At 58.2% G+C, this 19093-nt stretch overlaps 1 protein-coding gene across 11 annotated transcripts in view; it reads right to left on the bottom strand.

Moving 5' to 3' along the window:
• The window catches only part of CBFA2T3 (CBFA2/RUNX1 partner transcriptional co-repressor 3), a 109950-nt gene that overhangs the window by 10148 nt on the left and 80709 nt on the right, over positions 1–19093 (bottom strand). For 9 of the 11 annotated variants that reach the window (XM_074968929.1, XM_074968933.1, XM_074968937.1 and 6 more), the window contains 8 exons: positions 15544–15621; positions 12525–12766; positions 11902–11991; positions 5460–5641; positions 3757–3992; positions 1677–1762; positions 688–883; positions 231–299 (listed from right to left, as the gene is read on the bottom strand). In XM_074968929.1, coding sequence (XP_074825030.1) covers positions 231–299; positions 688–883; positions 1677–1762; positions 3757–3992; positions 5460–5641; positions 11902–11991; positions 12525–12766; positions 15544–15621 — 1179 coding nt within the window. The remainder of the gene's footprint in view (positions 1–230; positions 300–687; positions 884–1676; positions 1763–3756; positions 3993–5459; positions 5642–11901; positions 11992–12524; positions 12767–15543; positions 15622–19093) is intronic. The other 2 variants (XM_074968936.1, XM_074968935.1) reach the window with 1 other exon arrangement.

A 19093-nucleotide genomic window follows, 5' to 3' on the forward strand; every position in this document is an offset into this window, starting at 1 on the left:
GTAACGCTTGCTAGTCCCCAGGGTGTCCTAATGAGCAGGGCTCCTTCCCCTGATCTCAGCCCCCGAAACACAGCAGGGGAACTCCACCGAGGTCCAGGCAGTAGACCCAGGGGTGCGTTTGGCCCAGCGACAGCAGAGTCCTCAGGCTCAGCCAGGCCCCCCGGCACTGCCTCACGCCGGCCGGTGCCTTGCTGGGCTGCAGACAGGGGATCCCGCGGTGGCACACTCACCAGCTTTCCTCCAGATTTCCTCGGGCATGTAACCAGAGAGGGGCCTGGGCACAAACTCCCGGTGAGTGTCTGAAAACAAGGGGGGAGAGGAACAGGTTGGAAGACATGAAGCGTGCAAAGCGGCAAAGCCCCGGAGAGCTGCGCTACAGTGCGGTCCGTGCGGAGACCGACAGCGCCGAGATAGCGACCCGGTGGAAACCATCCCTGCCCGCTCTTGCCTCCAAGACACACACGGCGCGGCTGTAGGAGCTGCTGGCGCCCTGGGCCGGGCTCTCCTCTGCCGGGCACCCGGCGCCGTGATACCTGGGCCAAGGGCGTGTCAAGTGCAACCCACTCACACCGGAGCCTGAGTCGGCATCGGTGTAAATGCTGACACAAGCGCAGGGCAGGGGAGAATCAGGCCCGGGGCGCCATCAGCCCTTTGCCGGGAAAGCCGCTCCGCGGGGCTCGTCAGTACCTAACGGGAGGGCCTCGGAGTTGGAGGAGCTGTTGTGGGGGCGGGGTGGGGGGTTGGTGCCTTTCTTCATGTCTTCCGCGTCGCTGTAGCGGCGGATCCAGTGGTTGAGCTCCTCGCGGTCGGCCTCCTGGCAGCGGCGCAGCACGGTGAGGGAGCGCCGCGTCTTCTCCACCATGTCCATGATGCAGTTCAGCAGCTGCCAGAGAGCGGGAGGGAGAGCACAGGTAAGGCCCGGGCCCGGGGTACGTGCTGGGGGGCAGCTGCATGTGCATGGGGTGTCTCAGGGTCAGATGGGCTTGCCCTGGTGCGTCTCACCCTGGTATGTGATGCATCTGTGCAAGCCCCAGCTTGCACCGGGGGAGTGTGTCTACAGCAGGTTTGTGTCCGCCCCGATTTGTCCTGGGGGGAGTGTGTCTAGACAAGGCCCGCATCAATGGAGTTACACTCAGCCAAGCCCTGAGAAGGCGCCAGCTTTGCAATGGCTGGTTCACATCCCATCCCCACACCCAGGAGTTTCCCCTAGGCCAGGGCAGCCGGACAGGGCTCAGAATGGGGAACCGTAAGCCAGGGCACACAAAACGGGGTCCTGACTCATATTCTAGCAGATAGGGACCCCAGGGCTCCAAGGAGGGGCGGGGTCCCCCAGCTTGGGGACAGGGTTCAGTTTCCGCAGGGAGAACCCTGCAGTCCTGGCTCAGGAAAAGCCATCCGTTTCAGGAGGGATTTCCCCGGAGCCAGGCTACAGGAGCAGGCCCTACATCGAAAGTCAGAGAAGATGGTGAGCAGCATGGGACGTGAAACAGAGAAGTCCGGATGAGTTAACCGAGGAGCCCCTCTGTGGAGGGGCCAGAGCTCATGTTCTCGAGAGCAACTAATCCATGCCCTGCCCTCCCCACCCCGCCCTGCAGTGAGCACAAATCCCACAGCCACCCCAGCGCCTGGCAGGGCTGCCCTCGTAGCAGACAGCGGCAAGAGGGGTTGGTACGTACGTTGTTGAGGTGTTTCCACTCCTCAGCCCACTCCCTGTCTGTTAGTCTGTGGTCGATCACTTCCTCCTGACGGGAGCCGTGCACGGCTGGAAGAGAACATGCGGGTCAGCGAGAGCCAGTCACCCTGGCCCAGAGCTCTGGGCACCCCAGGGGCTCCAGTTACGGCTATGTTTTATTATCTGTTTTAGGACAGCTCCTCGGGGCCATGCTCTGGGATTAGGGCCCCTTGTGCTGGGAACTGTGCAGAGCAAAGAGATGGTCCCTGGCCCAATGAGCTTCCTTCCCATGGCCTGAGAGCAGTGCTGGCGGGCCGGGGCGTTGGCCCAGGTGCTGGGGTGCACCTGGCCTACGCAGCGTGCCGGGAGGTGCCGCGCAGGGCCCGGCGCTGGAGCACGCTGCGCTGCCTTGGCCTGCACCCACTCAAAGTCGGGGCTTTGGGAGCTCGACATGGGACGGCAGTGGAGTCACGCCCCAAGTCAGGAGAGGCCGTCAGGGAAAAAGAGAGAGAGAGAGAGAGACGTTTGAATGCCAAAATCAGTGCAGAATCTATACCGTCCATACAGCCCCCACTTGGGCCCGCTCTGTAACACAGAGCACTGGCTGAACAGCCGGGAGAGGGAGAACAGTCCTTGGGGCTAACTTCCAGGGAGAAGCTTTGCCTGCCCTTTGCTAGTAGGGGAATTGGGCTGTGGGCTGCCGCCAGAGCTGCCCGTGTGCCAGGAATGGGTCACCCTCCCAGCAGCCACGGGTTAGCACCTACACATCTGCACTGCTGCTGACGGGGCAGTGCTCTCTTGCCAGTCACTCATGTACGACCCTCTTCACCAGGCCCTTCCCGGCAGGAGACCCTGCGATAACAGGTGCCCACCCCGCTCCCCCAGTCACCTTTCCAACAACTATCGTCTCAGAGGCGGGAAGGGGGCATTGTGCAGGACCACCGAGAACTCAGCCTGCCTGAGCATCACTGCAGCCTGCCTAGGGCCCCCGACAGCCCCAGAATGTCAGACGGATTCTCCCAGGGAGTCAGGGACTGAAATGCTTCTCGCATCAGAAGTTGCCGAGTGATTTGTGTAACTCAGGCTGCGTCTACACTGCCCACTAACCCGGACTCTGACCAGGCTCCGTTTCTGTCCACACACCTATCAGTCTGGCTCAGGTCACAAGCACTCAGGACCTGGGTCCTAGGACCCTGCTAGGTCAGAGCGCGAGTCCCACTGTGACTGGGGTCGAAGCCCGGGCACTGTGCAGTGTGGCTGCAGGGCAAGCCAGAGACCCGAGTCAGAAGAGCTGTGTCGTGCAGTATGGACTCCTCGGGTACAAAGCAGTGTGGATGCTCAAATGCAGGCCCTCAAGCCTGAGTCCCCCAGACCTGGGTTTACAATGCGGTGTAGATACGCCCTCAGCTGCTCCTCCTGAAAGATGCCTCCCCGCCTTGGCTCGGTACCACTGTGATCCCAGCGATTTCTGAGTAGCATGCTCAGGATCCGGAGCGCTGACCTTCCTCCGGGAGAGCCATCCTCTGCTCTGCTTTCTCTAATTACCCAGGGGCAAGTACAGCAATGCCCCAGAGTCCCCGGGCCCCTGGACTCCTCTCTACAGTGTCCTGACAGCACCCAACCCAACAGAGCTCGCTTCTCTCCGCAGAGCGGGGGCTGAATCCGTCACCCAGTGCAAGTCCCTCTGTCTCTGCCCTGCCCCCCGACTGCCAGCTCACCTTGTCCGTCCCTTCGTTATGCTCTCAAGCCACCCAGAGCAATGGAGGCTCCCTCCCTTGGCCCAGTGCTTTGTGGTGGCCAGTCCCTGCCGGACTGCACACGTTCCAGGGAGGCAGCCTGCCCCCCGGTGAATTCCCAGGCACCTCCCCTTGGGCATGCAGTCTGTGGTGTCCATCCCCCCGGCACATCCTCACCTGCCTGCAGAGCACCCCCTGCACAGAGCAGTCTGGCCCCGCAGCAGTGGAGGGGAAGGGATGCTCTCCGGGACATCTCTGCCCGTGATAGGAAACCTCTCAGGGAGCTCAATGCCCCCGAATGCTCCCCACAGCAGTGGGGGCCGCCAGCCCATGCCGCTTCCCACTCACCCACTTGCCGGTGGCGCTCCCGGAGCTCCCTGGGGTCAGGGTGCCGGTAGGTGTCCCGGTAGTGGTGTGCCATGGCCATGTCCTCCAGACGGTAGTGCTGTGGCGGGGGTGGGGGCGGGGTGGGGTGGGGCAGCCCGTTGCTGGGGCTGTAGCGCTGAGCGGGGCTCATGGTGCACGGCCGTTTGCTGAGGTGTTCGGGGTGCAGAGGGTCTCGGTCCAAGCCGTTCTCTTTGGTCCTGCTCCGCGGAGGAGAAAAAGGACGACCTGGTTACAACACTGGGAAAGGGCTTCCTGACCCTCGCCTCCTTTGTAAAGACTTTTGAGCCCCAGCCCAGTGCTCTGGCCACTGAGCCCAACTCTGACACTGACTCCCTCAGGGGCCTTGGACAAGTCACTGCCCTTCTGTGCCTCAGTTTCCCACTCTGTCAAATGGGGGGGGGGGTGATCCTGATTTACAGAACCTGAGGGCAAGTGACTCTAGAAATGCAACTAGCTGCCAACGTATCCAGTCCAACCTGGAGCCCGTGTCATTGAGTCCTGGGTGCAGCGAGTGATTCTTCCGAGTCGGGGGAGTGCTGAACTCACAGTCTGAATTAGACAGCTGTGGGCCAGATTCATCTCTGGCTCCTGTCTGCTCATGCACTGGCCCCCTGCAGAGGCAGTCTGCTGGGTGACAGGGCACATGGCCGGGGAGGTAGGACGCATGCTAACCCAGGCTCTGACTCAGGTTTGAGCCCAAGTCCTTCTTCTGTCCACACACCAATCAGTCTGACTCAGGTCACAAGCACTCAGGACCGGGGGCCTCAGACCCTGCTGCGGGGAGGGTCACATCCCGAGTCCCGTTATGACTCGGGGCCAAGCCCCATCGCTGTGCCGTGTGGACACAGCTCAAGCCGCGGAGCCGAGTCAGAAGGGCTGTGCAGCGCAGTGTAGATGTGCTAGCACGGCTGCGAGACCCGGGTCCAGCACCTTGAAGCCCCAGTTTTCCATGCAGTGTGGACGCTCAAGCCCTGGCTTAGAAACCCAGAGACCCCCAGGCCCGGGTTCCATAGACCCAGGTTAACAATGCAGCGCAGACACACTGTTAGGGACCAGCTTAGCCTGCAAAGTGGGTGGCACTGCTCAGAAAGAGGTGTGTGGCCAGGATGGCTGGAGGTGCTGATTCCTGCCCAGAGACGTCTCCCAGGGCCTGGGTGGAGATGCAAGCTGCCCACGTTTCTGGGAAGCACCAGGGAGGTGGATGGTGAGAACTCCAGCTGCCTGCTACTGGAGTGAACCTGCCCTCTAGTGCAGGGGGCTCAGCCCTGACGTACCCCCAGATCCCAAGTGGCCCGAGGGCTGCAGACGGCAGGGGAAATGCTCCTTGCCACGTGACATTCCCCATTCACAGCGATCAGTGCCTGGAGTCTGGCTGCAAGTGGCCCAGTGTGCCTGCCAGGCTCCCTGGAGCAGGGTCTCACCAACCTGTATCCCTGGGCCCTTGAGCTTCAGCAGGGGAAATGCTGGCAGAGAGTACCCAGGAGACTGCCCTGCCTGCACCTAACACGGTGCCTTCGGGGGTGGCTTTATCTGGGAATGGCTTTATCCTCTCCTCTTTGCTGGGTCGCTCCCACTCGCTGTGGGCCCCGTGCTCACAGCATGACACTAGCCCCAGGAGCTGGGGTGGGACTCCTGGAAAGCAAGCGAGAGCCTCCGGGTGCTACCTGTCTGGTGTCCTCCTCTTGCCGGTCTCGGTGACCTCCAGGAGCAGCTCAGAGGAGTCGATGGGGGAAGAAGCGTTGGCATCGAGCAGCAGCTGTTCGTGCTGGGCCAGGTACTGGGCGGGGGTCTGCTTGGCCATGCGGGCGCAGTGGAGCAGCTCACGCTGCAGCAAGGGCAGGTTGGCCTGCAAATGGGGCAGAGACAGAGTAAAGCCCCCGCCAGCCCAAGGGGCGAAGCCCCAGCACTCCCCCCGCCACCCACTTTTGCACAGACAAGCTGTCCCATGGGGGCTGGGCTCCATTGCCTTGCAGGGCTCGCCCACGGGAATTAACCTGCTGGGGGCTCCTTACTCTGCATCCCTTGCAGACCTGGACGGGCCAAGATAAACAGCAGAGGATGCTGGCCTGACAGGGCGGGAGGAAGCGTGAAATGCTGGATCTTCCTCAGCCGCTGCTGGCAAGGATACCATCTGCCCTGTCTGAACACACGGCCAGGAATTCAGCGCCCTTGGCCAAACCGCCCGTGTGGGTCAGTGCCCAGGTCTCCGGTCTCTGTGCCGCAGCGCTTCACAATCCCCCCGACATTGCTGGGGAAAGCAGTTGCACTGGGGAACATAGGGGTGTAGCACACCCTTCCCCCGAACCAGCATAATGAGGTTCCCTCTCTCGAACCCCCAGTACCGGTGAGCCTTGGCCGTGTTAGAACTCGACCCAAGGACTCTCCTAGACTTCTGGCCAGGAGACGTGGGGGTTACCCCATAACTACCAGCTGCAGGGTTTGTGGCACCTTCCTCAGAAGCATGTGGCCACTGCCAGGTACAGGACACTGGAGTAGGTGGATAATTGGACTGATCTAGAATGGGAATTGCTATGTTTGGGAAAACCTCCCCTGGTAACAGCAACAGACATTTGCTGGCACATGGCCTGAATCCCCACTGTATGGATTCAACCAAGGCACCCGGGCTAAGGTCTCCGTGCCTTCAGCCCCTCCTTAGCCATCAGTCAGGGGGTGGGAGCTGCTCGGACTTTGGAAGTCCCAAGAGTTTCCGTAACCAGCAGGCACTGCTGCAGTTTGCTCCCACCCCATGGGCTCCTGCGGGTGGCTGCAGTTTGAGCTCCTCTGTTAATCATTTTGGGGCCAGGTCTGCTAGCCTTACTCACCCTGAGTAGCGCCTTACTCAGTAAGCAGCTCCACTGATAGCACTGTTATCGAGTAAGGTGCTGCTAATTGGAATGAAGGGTGACAGAATCAGGCCCATACACAGCCGGGCTAGGGAATAGGCTTCACCCATCCCCTGACCTGGAGAAGGATTTTAAGCCACGAAAAAGCACTTGGGGCCAGATCCAACCCCAGCGGAGGGGATGGAAAGGCCCCTGTTGGATTTCAATGGGCGTTGGATCTGCCCCACAGATGTCACGGTGACGGGCACCAGACAAACCCCGGGGATAAAACAAACACAGATTACAAAAGCCCAGGGCTCCTCCTGCGTACCAGCAAATGTGGGTTATGCAGGATGCGGCCACTCCCCCAATAGCATGGCCATTCGTGGTGCCACATTTACGTTCCACTAGCCAGCGCTTTGGGGGGTGTTCCCAGCCCTGCTGTCGCCCAGACTAGAGCCCCCCGCAGGGCAGACTGGGAGAGCCCCACCTGTCTCTGGGTGGGGCCAGGGCCGGGGTGGGACCGGCAGCTCGGACACCAGGCGTGGCTCGCCTGTCCAGCGCGGGCGTTGGCAGGGTAGGAAGGGTTAGTAAAGAAACTCCCCCACCCGCTGAGCTTCTCATGGAGCTCCCCCCCCAGAAGAGCATTCAAAGCAGAAAAGATTAAGCAGCAGAAATTCATTTTTATCCAAGCACTTTTGTTGCCAGCCCCGGTTTTCTATTTAGACAGCTGAGCCTCGGCCAAGTAGCCATCTGTTGAACATGTTAGAGTGTGAGCTGAGGAGATGTGCTCCTGCAGATTCGAGGGCAGCACGCCCCCTCCCCCCCCCCCGCCCCACAAGACACCCTCTCCCCAGTTAAAGAAATAATTTTTAAAAAACCGGAGTCTGGGAAACACACAGGGGCTGGCTGGTTGCAGTTAACGTAATGAGAAGCAGCTGGCGTCCTAGGTGGAAACAGCTGGGAGCAGGGTGCCCAGGGATCAGACAGCACAGGGAGTGTTGTCACATGGCTCCTCTGGCCAGAGAGCCGCTGAGCATCACTTGGGAACGGCAGAAAGGAGCCGGATTTTCAGAGCGCCCCAGGGCCTGAGGTCCGGGAGCACCAGGCACAGAGGTGCCACGGAAGCCAAGCTTCTCCAGGGCACCGGCACATCGGCCTCTGCCCAAGGATCTGGAGCCAAGCCTTCCTGGCAGGGAGCACTGGCCCTCTCTGATGGGCATGTAGCTTGGAGGAGAGAGCAGCATCTCCCGGAGGGGGGCAAGGAGAAGCACCCTTACCCTCCATGCTGAGGCGCTCGGTCTCCTCTAGCTTCGGGCAGCAGAGGAAGGAGCATCAGAAACCGCAGGTCCTGCCCAGTGCCCAAGACACAGATTCCCCAGCTGGCAGGGCCATGCAACCCCCTGTGCCCGACTTGCTCAGGGGTTAGGCAAGTGGGTACGACTGCCCAACCCACGGCACTGCAGGCAGCGGAGAGACTAGGTCCACTTGGAGCTCAGCCCCGATAGCCAGGTCACGCAGCAATGGTCCCGATCCCCTCTCCTCCCATAGGCCGCACTGACCTCAGCTGTCTGAGGGGCTGCTGTTCCGGGCCCAGGCACGGAACGGAAAAGGGCATAGGGAGGGTCACATGGCTCCTAGGACGGACGGCATATTATTACCCCCCTTTCACCAGTGGGGAAACTGAGGCACAGAGCAGTTAAGTGACCTGCCCAGGGCCACAGGTGTCAGTGTCAGAGCCCAGAACTCAAAGCCTGATTTTCAGAGATGTTGTGCACCCACAGTTCCCACTGGCATCAGTCCGACTTGCGAGAGCCCAGTACTTCTGCATGTCAGGCCCTTTTTTGCCTCTCTGTGCCTCGGTTTCCCCATTTACATAGCAGGGAGAATAGCACCTATCTCCAGGGGGCATTGTGGGGCTTGGATTGATGGAGCCCACTGCTGCAGCCATAGAACAAAGAGCAACAGGATCGGGTCCTTCGTGCTTGACATTTTCAAACCAGTCCAGGTGACTGGTCATGTAGCTTTCATTCATGTCAATGAAACCTGGGTGTCTAACCCCCCTAGATTGCTTTGAAAATCTCAACCTATGTCTCTAAAGAGCTTTGAGATCCTCAGGCAGAAGGAGCTCTGGTTTTATTCTGACTTCCTCCCCGGACAGGGGGCGGGGGCAGGCGAGGCCACCCTGCCTGACGCGGCTGGGTGTGGGGCCGGCGCCGAATCGCCCCAGAGCACTCTTAAATGTTTAAACCCTTTGCCGTTTCATGGGAGTGGAATACACAGGCTCCGAGAGTGCTGGAGGCTGCTCTGGCCAGATTCCTACGGCTAGTTCAGAGCCATCGGGATAGAACCCTTGGGGCCGCGGCGGGGGAGATAATAAAGATGCAAATGGGGGGGGCTTCCCCCCCTCCTTGATTCCTCTGATAAACAAGGGCAGCTGAAGCCAGCCTCGGAACATCTGCTGGAAATATTTGGTTTGACAGACATGCCAGGGCGCTGAGAATCCCTCCAGAGCAGGGTGACAGAGCAGGCTCAGGGCGGAATTAAAACGCAAATAAAAAAGGGAGATTTTGAATGAGTTGCAAATGGTGACCAGCTGGGCCTAGCCCCACTTTTTGCTGCGCACAGCCCTGCAAGCCTGTATGTGGGGAGAGCGCAAGTGCACCGGTACTGACGAGCTGTGGTACATACTGGGGGCTGCGGAGAGGGCAGCACAGGTTACCCCCTTCCCCCCACCCCCACATTTCCCAAACCGGGACCTGCTGAGACTGCGGAGTGAGAGCCCGGGAGAGAGAGAGGGGTCAGGCAACAGTTGATTTAAAGCTAAGAGAGCTCCCCTCGCAGCTTCTGCTCTGGTCCAGGGCCTCCTTCCTCACCTGGGGACGTCGCCGGCTCTCACCAGACCACCGCCTAGTCCAAGGAGCTGCTGTATGATTGTCTATGGGGCTAGGGTAGGCTAAGTGAGGGGGGCCCCCGACATGACCCCAATGGGCAGGGCGCTAACGCAAAGCAGGAGGGCTTTAAGCGTTCCCTAGGGTTAATGTCGCGGGCCAAGAGTTACACAAAACTGGGTCCTGGGAGTCAAGGCCCGGCAATCTGAGAATGGGAGGATACATGGAGCCAGGCCCCTGTCCTTGTCCCCTCTGGGCCACTGGCTGATCCTGCTCTGTCTCTTTCTCCCTTGTGTCATGGAAGAGCAGATGTGCAGCCAGGACGGTTCCCTGCTAGCTCCCATAGGAGGTGGGAGCTACAGGTCTGGAAAACACCCTCACATCCATGGCATGGCCAGAGACTGTGCGCAGCCCATGCAGAGCTAGCGGGAGGCACAGGCCGGGGCATCACTCAGCAGGCAGTGCGGGTTCACTGGGGGGATGGTTTGATCCTCTTTTGCATTCCCCTCGAGAACTGGCAATGCCAGGCACCCGCCCAGGGGAGGGCTGAGCCAGCTGCTGAGACCACGAAACTGGCACCACAGCTTCTCGCTGGGCAAAGATTTCATATAGACCCAGAGTTCTGCCCCGTTGGCCAACCTGAGCGTACAACGCCCTGGGTCCCGCACCCCCTCCCATCACAGCCAGGGCGGCACCTCCACACCGAGCTGGTGCCTTGACCGACAACGAGAGCGTCACGTTCACACCCAGAACCCAGCCAGGCACCCGCTCCCAGAGGCTGCCCACATTCACCAGCAAACCCAGCCTCGGCACGGAGGAAGCCAGGTGCCCCCAGCGGGAGCCGCGCCAACCCAGCGTCTCGGGCTTGAAGAGGAGGGAGTCACGCCCCAGTGGTGACATATTCCAGAGGGGTGGACCCCTGGCACTAACCTCCGTGCCAGCAGCTGGGTGCTGCCTGCGACGCTGCAGGGCCTGCAAGGAGCGGGCACGTGTGACTGTGTCAGCCAGCGCTCCCCGCTGCTTCCATTCCCCTGGGCACCACCCGCCTGGGGCAAATATCCAGGACCGGAATGGAGAGCTGGGATCTGAAGCCTTGCGAGTGAAGGGTGGGTTTTCCCGTGGTTTCTGAATACCTAAGCACACCTCCTCTTTCCTAAGGGGACGCTGTCCTTTAGGTTAGGCAAAGCAAACTGGTTTCCGTTCGTAACTGTCTTGTCTGAAAGAACTGAGGCCCTTTGAAATGCACCCGAGAATGGCATCAGTGCGTCTGTCATCCCTTTGCATCCCAGAGTGCTTATCAGTGGGAACTAGAAATACAGTGTAACTGCCCACCCCCCAACCTTAATGCCCACTTTCTGTTTATTTAAACCAGGGAGCAGAGATGGGTTCCTGTCACAGTGTGCCTGGCCTCAGGGGGCTCAGCTCCCCACCTGGGACTGATCAGCTGCCTGCCAGCTGAGGCTGTGATGAGGCCGTGGGTCCGGGGATAGCCGGAGCTCAGTTTCTGGGCAGAGCGGGTAGGGTAGGCCCTGCAGGGGAAAGAACCCAGTTTGCACGTGACACTCAGCGTGTGGCCTGGGAAAAGACAAGGCAGCGAGGCTCACCCTGACTCTCGGGGCAGACGGGGAGTAGATAGGCCCCTGCAGGAGTTCCCGAATCAGGGAAGGGACCCGACTGATGTGCTGAATTTGTGTTATTTGGGAAAAGAACCCAAAGAAAAGGGGCCTGAAATCCTGTGGCTGGAGAGTGCTCTTTGGTGCACAGGCCGCTGAGTTAGCGCCCGGGCTTACAGCGCCCCACAAAGCTTACTAGGCAGAGACAGGGCTTCATGTTGGTTTGAATCGTTCCATGGAAGTCAAGACGGCCCCCTCTGTGGCGCTGGGAAGCCAAACACAAGCACCTCAGCTGGTGCAGGGACACGGGCCTGCTGAGTTCCCCAGTCCAAAGCTGGGGGCAGCGGGAGAAGGGAATGCACCACCCCAATGGTGAGGAGGGAGTGAGTCCTTTAAAGCCGTGTTCCTGTGCATGTGAGCAGAGGGGGTGAGCCCGAGTAACACGAGGAGGGGGTTCCTGGCTTCCTGGGTTTGAAACTAAAATTACAACATGCAGGCAACCAACCCAGCACGACCTGCCCCCCCGAACTCTCCGGCTCCACCCCAGAGCGCCTCAGCTCCATGTATCTGGCCCCTTCTGACTCAGGTATTTGCATGTTCCTTGACAGAGCAGGTAAATTCTTCCCATAGCCCAGTGGTCCGATAAGCGAGACACCCACAGCAACCATCTCCCAAGTCAAAGGGCGCCTGATGCAGCGAAGCTCCCGCATGGGGTGTCATCGGGGGTTGGTGGGGCCACGGCCCTGGACTAGGCAGGACCGGGCGGCATAAGGGACCTACCTTCAAGAAGGGGATGACGAAGGGGCGCAGCGGGAAGTTAGTCGCCTCCTGGAGCTTGGAGTGGAACTCTTCGATGGTGAGCGTGGAGTTCTGCGAGGCAGAGACAGGAGAGGAGTCACAGCAGAGAACAGCAGCCCTCTTCCCCAGCCCCTGTTCACACGGCCAGCCCTTCGTTTCTCCCTCCCACCAGCCTGGTCATTTCCACTGGGGTCTAGAATTCACATGGCTACTGCCACAGGCCCTTGGCTACTAGTCACACGGGGCTGGGCTGGGGCGGGGCAGGTCAGTTCATTTGGACAATTCCCTGTTCACCCCTGCATTTCAGTGCAGGTCTTGAGGCCGCAATTTGTACCCGGTGAGAAACGCAGGAGAAATTCCCAGTTTTGCTGGGGGGAAGGAGGAGAAGTATACCCCCGCCCTTTCCCACATACTGTGTTTGCTTCTGGGAAAATGGCAGTTTTTTTCCCAGAGCAAATTCAGGACACAAGGAAAAATCTCTCCGGAGTTCGCCCCACAGCTCTGGGAGGGGAAAGCCTGGCTTTCGCACCAAGCCCTCGCTCAGTTACAGCTCCACCCGTCTCTCTGATGGGGCATGCCGGACAAACACGCCCCACGGAACGTACCACGAGCCCTAGCACCAGCGTGCGCACCCGCTCCCCGATCTCCGGGGAGATGTCGTTCCCAAACTGCTGCAGGGTGGTCAAGAAGCGCTTGAGTTTGCTGAGCTGCCGGGCGCCGCAGGCTGGAGGGAGCTGATGGGTGGAGAGGGAGGCAGTGGAGGAGGTGGCAGGCCCGTTGCTGAACCCGTTGGGGGTGGAAGGAGCACCATTGACAGCGGATGGGGAGTGGCTGCTTCCATTCATTACTGCAATGAGAGAGACAGCGAGAGGGTCACTGGAGAAGGCACTGGCTTTCAAGACCAGCAGCTGGCCTCTGGCCTCCTGGAAGAACGTTGTAATGGGCTTCGAGCAAGTAGCGCTGCCCCCCACTGGAGAGAATCAGAACGGCTCTACTATGTGCCATAGGCTCCATACAGCTGGAAGCTAATGGGGATTTTCCTTTAGCAAAGTGGGCTTTTTGGAGCAGGAGGCTGACTTCTCAGTGGCCCCACAGTGTGAGGGTTAGCATCAGCTGAGTCACAGCTCCCTGCAGAGAGGATGCCAGGTCACAGTTTCTGTGCATTAGCATCACGTCCGCATGCAGGGAAGGGAGGATGTCATCTGCGCGTGGGGGTGGGGAGATGTGTGTCAGCGAGGGGAGGGCAGGCAGCCTGGGGCGTGGGGGTGTCAGCATTAGGGGGCAGGGCAGATATGTCAGCGTTTGCTGGCTGCACGGGGAGTTCGGTTGTCTCACAACAACGTGCTGCAAACAGAAGGGAACGTGAACAGCAATGTCCGGCCACGGCAGCTTCCAATCGAGCGCCAAGCAGCAGGGCGATCAGGGAAACAGCCACTTCTCCCGCGGGCAAATGAACGTGCCGTGAAGTGGCCATGTGCTCGTCAGGCCCGATAAATCAATAACCTGCCCTGCTCCCTGAGACCTGGCTCAGCCCGTACACCTGCCAGCCAGCCATTTAACACCGACACAATTAGAACGCACGAGGACAGCAAAGCCCGTCTGGAAATCCTGCCCCTTGCTGCACACGGGGCTCTGTGTATCAGCACGTGGCCTCTGCCTGGACCACAGCATGCCCCGGAAGGTACAACTCGCCTTCCCCAGCCCCACGGAGAATCAGTGGGACAGACAATGAGGGTTCTGGGATGGGGAGCACTTTGCATCAGCCTCAGTAAATACAACCTGACAGTGGAGCGAGGGCCTAAGGCTGCTCCTCTGGCTGGGATGTTTGCAGGTGGTGAAATCTAGGGGCTCGCTCCTGCATGGGCCAAGCGCTTCCAAGGGCTGCTCATGCAGGGCCAAGCCCCAGGAGCCATCTTCCAGCAGCCCGGGGGGCAGGACGGGTGCAGAGCTCTTTGGAAAATCCAGCCCTAACTAACCTCAGCCGTATATGCGGCTCTCTGCAATTACAGAGTGAAAGGCAGGGCCAGGCCCTGAAATCTGCTTTCTAACCCTGCAGAACAACCGGCTGCATTAAAGCTGGGCCTGCATTGTTTGAACCCGCAGCAGTGGAGACTTGGCAGTTACAGGCCGTGCATTTCCTCGCGTGCTGCAGAGATCAACCCCCTAGGTAAGGTGCCTTCATGCCAACCGCTGCTGAGGAGCCGGTAAACAATCGCCTTCTCCTGTCCATAGGAAGTAGAGGGGGAATTGTACTGCTAGGTCCTGCCTAGCCCACCCTGCGTCAGCCAGGGCAAGATAGCGCCAAGCCCTGGGCTCTTCTGCACCTTGTCCAGCGCAGCTTGAAATCAGCACGATTGCTGGGTAATTACACTCGGGGGGGAATCCTCTCCCTGGATAGCCTGGTCGATTACATGCTTTTCACCAGTCTCCACCCCTCAGCCTCATCCCCACATCTCCCTGGAGCAGGAACTGCAGCAGCTAGACGCGCCACCCAGAAAACAGAGAGTCACTTGGAAAAGCAGAGGGATTCCTGTTCACCGGCTATGGAATCCCACCCCACGTGCAAATCACCTCCAGGAAATCGGGACTCCGAGTCCCCCTGAACACAGCTCTGCTGGGAAGAGAAACCCCAAAGGGCCCCAGGATTCGCCCTGAGAAAATACAGCTGGTGAATAGACCCGTGGTTCCCCTGAACCCCCCTTCCTGTGTTCACTAACCTGCCCCGCTGTGGTTGTGCTTCTTGGAAGCCAGCAGCCCTGATTCTGGTGTTTTCTCAGGCTCCCTCTCGCTCTACTACGAAGCAATATCAGCCGCTTGCTAAAGAGATGCCGAAAATAACCCCCTGGCCACAACTGCTTTTATTCCAGTGACAGGTGTGTTACTAAGTTAAACTCCGCACAGGGCCCCGACGGAAGGTTTGTGGACGCAGCCTGCACCCTTGTAGCCAGCTCTGCTAACGGGGGAGCGAGCAGGTTGGGAAAAAGTCCCGTTCTGACTGAGAAGGTACACAACGAACGGCGGCAGCCTGCTTTAAAGCCCCCTCCTCGCACGCCCTCATGTGCTCACACCCACAAGCCCTGGTGGTGAATTCGCTGCTCCCACAAGGCTGGGGCTAACAGACAGCAATGGACGCAGACACCGTGACTCCAGGATCAGCTGCCAGAGGGCAGATCCCAGAACTGGTCCCACAGAACAGTGTGTTTGCCAGCTCCCCATCCTCCCCCTACGCTGGGATGGAGCCATGTCCCACAGGGGTTGCAGTGACCCAGCTCCCCACGCCCTGGGGCTGAGTGCACAGCCCATGTAGCAGGCTAGGCGCTTGGAAGCTCATTTAATGCCCTGTGCCCCTGCTTTGGGGAGGAGGCAATATCCAGCTAAAAGCAGAGCCACCAGCCCTGCCCCAGCTTCACCCCAAGTGCCCCCACCCTGTCTCCACCCTCCCACGGGGCAGCCTACCCATCCAGCTCCTGCCCGCCACGTAGCAGAACTGCCTCGGTTCTGCCACCCACGCACCGAGCATGGGGCAGGAAGTCCCTCGCACTCAGTGCAGCATTAAGGACCAGGGCGGGAGAGCTGAGGTGGGCTCTGGGTCTCTCATTCGAGTGGATGTTTCATTTTACTTACAAAGACAGACCATCGACCATTTCAAGCAACCATGAAAACGGCCGCGAGGCAGAAACGTCGGAGGCCCAGCTTCTTGATCTGCAAGCAAAATAAAACACACGCTATCATGAGAGACCAGAGGGGGCAGCTTTCCACAGTGCTGGGTGGGGGCTGGGCTGCTTCGGCACCCAGCTGCTTGAATTGGAGCCGCGTGGTGAAAATCCAGAGGTGAGAGACTTAACGGACTTCTCCTTGGAATGGACTGTGGGTCCCTGCCTTGAAAAGGCCTGGCCATGCTTCCTAAATGGCATTGATCATCCAGGGATCTCCAAGCACTTTGCAGGGATCCATAAAGGAAGCTTCGCCACTCGCACGTGAGGTAGGTATCACAACTCTGCCTTGGGGAAACTGAGGCATGGAGAGGGGGAGCAACTGGCCCAAGTCACACAGCGACTCAGTGGCTGGGAACAGAACCTTGCACTAGCCATTAGACAAAGTTCCCTGGATGGGGCAGAATTTGCTACTGTCCCAATTTGGCAATTTAGGGGATAAATACTGACCTCTGAATCCAACGTGGCCCTTAGTGTCTGACGCCCCCATGGCTGCCTCCCTGAGTCTGACACTCTTACTAACCTCCTCAGCTTCTGCCCTGTTCCATGTCTTCCTCCCCCGTGCTGCACAGAGCCCTGAAGAGTGGTAACCATTAAGTTTGCCGGTTAATAAAGTCCCCTATTTACAGGGTAAGTCTCAGTGTAGACCTGAGTCAGAGGGTTTGCTAATATTCACAGGACTAAGTGCAAAAGGGACAACTTAAAATTCTTTTGCCTTTTTGTAACCTTTATGCACACGCAACACATACAGAGCATCATCCCCAGCCACAGTGTTGAGGAAAATCCTGGTGTGTTGGAGGAGGGGGCCACCCGACTCCACACAGACGCACAGGCACAAACCCAAGTACGAATTAAGAGGCCCCACATCTGTTGCACAGCTCAGATTAAAAGCAAAACCCAGATCACAGACGATCAGAATCCGATTTCTAATTAGAGAACATCTGGTTCCAAACCCAATGTGTATCCTGACTGGGAATGCAGCTCGGGGTTAAAGAAAAAACCAACCAACCCGCTACCAAATGCACCTTAAAGAGATTGGGCCTTGCCTGGATTCCCTTGAGCAGAGCAGATGGAGCAGCTTTGCAGTTCGAAGGCTAAGCAGTTGTCAAAGGCGTTGGTGGGTTTGTTTTTTGTTTTGCTCTTAGAATTTATCAGCAAGAAGCTGTTCTCGCTGGTCACGAGGCAAGGCTCTCTGCTGGGGTGGGAAGGGGAGTCTCTTACAGATCTAGACCAACTATTTCACAGAGCAACAGCTACGCCAGTGTGGAGGCTACACACACACACTCACATTAGTATAGTTCCTCGTGGGCCATTGGATCTGTCGTCTGTAGAACGGTTGTTGGCAGTGATGTAGCTGCATTGGACCGGAAGAACAGCTCTGTGCAGCTCCAAAGCTGGTCTCTCTCCCCAGCACAAGTTGGTCCAGTAAAAGATATCATCTCACCCTCCCCCACTTTGTCTTGCTCATTTGCACAAGGGGGCAAATAAAGTGTGGCAAGGTGCCTGCAAGCTCCTCTCCCTCCACTGGGGGCTCCACTGCTGGGCGGTGCAAGCCCCCAAAGCAGGTGGTGCTGGCCAGGGAATCCCGGGTGGCCCGGAGTGGCTGCTGGAGGATTTCCCCAGGGACTGAAAGCCCTCTCCCCTAGCAGAATGCCGGGGGACGCTCCTGCCACCCGCCTGTGAGCACAGCAAGGAGATGCCACGTGCTCCTCCCTGGGCTAGTGAGGGTGAATGAATTCGGCCCCATAGTTTTACATTTCCAAAGTGATCGAGGCCCAGCCCCAGCCCCTAACGTCCCCTCTTGTTCCCGCTGTCTGAGGGGGCTAGAGAAAGTGGCCTCCAGCGCACTGAGGCCAACCTGATCTGTTTGCAAGGGGCTCCTCTGTGTCTGCCAGCCCATCCCGCTGCGTCTCCTCCGTCTGTGTCTCTGGAGCAGCCTGGAGCAGGCTGTACCATGTATATGTGACTGGCTTCTGCAGCGTGCCCCAGGACATTGCCAGACACAGCCTGCAGCTGGTGCACACCAATCCCCAGCCTTCCCGGCTTACTACAGTGAGGAGGGTGGCTGCAGCAAGTGATCCAAACTCAGTGGAGAACCTCTGCCGAAAAGGGGCAGGGCAGGGCTGCCGGGACTAGTCACGCCAGATGACTGATCCTGCGGAACCTGCGAATGGAAGGGGGGAAGGCGGATAGTGGGGCTGGGGCAGGGGGTGGGGGGACTCAGGTGTGTTGCAGAGACACTGCACAAAGCCCTTTTTGAGCACCAGAGCCTCCCAGCTTCGTGGTTTAGCTCAGGAGGAGGAGGTCCCCTGGGAGCGTTCCTGGAGCAATTCCCTAGCCCATCAGTCGCTGTCTGTGCACTCTGACACCTGCGCTCTGTCGGGGATGTGACAGAATGTGGGTCTGTGTGCAACCAGATTATGTGCCTTCTCCTTTAACACCATCCGACTATGGCAGAGGAGAGATCTGGAGCACTCGAATTACTGCAGTGCAATAATTAGGGCCCTGCCAAATTCACGGTCATGAAAAATGCATCCCGGACCGTGAAATCTGGTCTTCCCCTGAGAAATCTGGTCTTTTGTGTGCTTTTACCCTGTACTATACAGAGTTCACAGTGGAGACCAGCGTTTCACAAATTGGGGGCTCTGGCTCAAAAGGGGGAGTCACAAGATTATTTTAGGGGGGTTGCGGTATTACGGGTAATCCGGGTAACTACAGGCCTGTTAGTTTGACATCTGTAGCATGCAAGGTCTTGGAAAAAGTTTTGAAGGAGAAAGTAGTTAAGGACATTGAGGTCAATGGTAATTGGGACAAAATACAACATGGTTTTACAAAAGGTTGATCGTGTCAAACCAACCTGATCTCCTTCTTTGAGAAGGTAACAGATTTTTTAGACAAAGGAAACGCAGTGGATCTAATTTACCTCGATTTCAGTAAGGAGTTTGATATGGGGAATTCCTAGCTAAATTGGAAAAGATGGGGATCAATATGAAAATTGAAAGGTGGATAAGGAACTGGTTAAAGGGGAGACTACAGCGGGTCACACTGAAGGGTGAACTGTCAGGCTGGAAGGAGGTTACTAGTGGAGTTCCCCAGGGATCGGTTTTGGAACCAATCTTATTCCATCTTTTTATTACTGACCTTGGCACAAAAAGTGGGAGAGTGCTAATAAAGTTGGCGGATGACACGAAGCTGGGAGGTATTGCCAATATAGAGAAGGACCGGGATATCATACAGGAAGATCTGGATGACCTTGTAAACTGGAGTAATAGTAATAGGATGAAATTTAATAGTGAAAAGTGCGAAGTCAGGCATTTAGGGATTAATAACAAGAATTTTTGTTATAAACTGGCTCATCAGTTGGAAGTAACAGAGGAGGAGAAGGACCTCAGAGTACTGGTTGATCACAGGATGACTATGAGCCGCCAATATGATATGGCTGTGAAAAAAGCTAATGGGGT

Source organism: Natator depressus, chromosome 12, assembly GCF_965152275.1.
Source record: "Natator depressus isolate rNatDep1 chromosome 12, rNatDep2.hap1, whole genome shotgun sequence".
NCBI classification, from domain to species: domain Eukaryota; kingdom Metazoa; phylum Chordata; order Testudines; family Cheloniidae; genus Natator; species Natator depressus.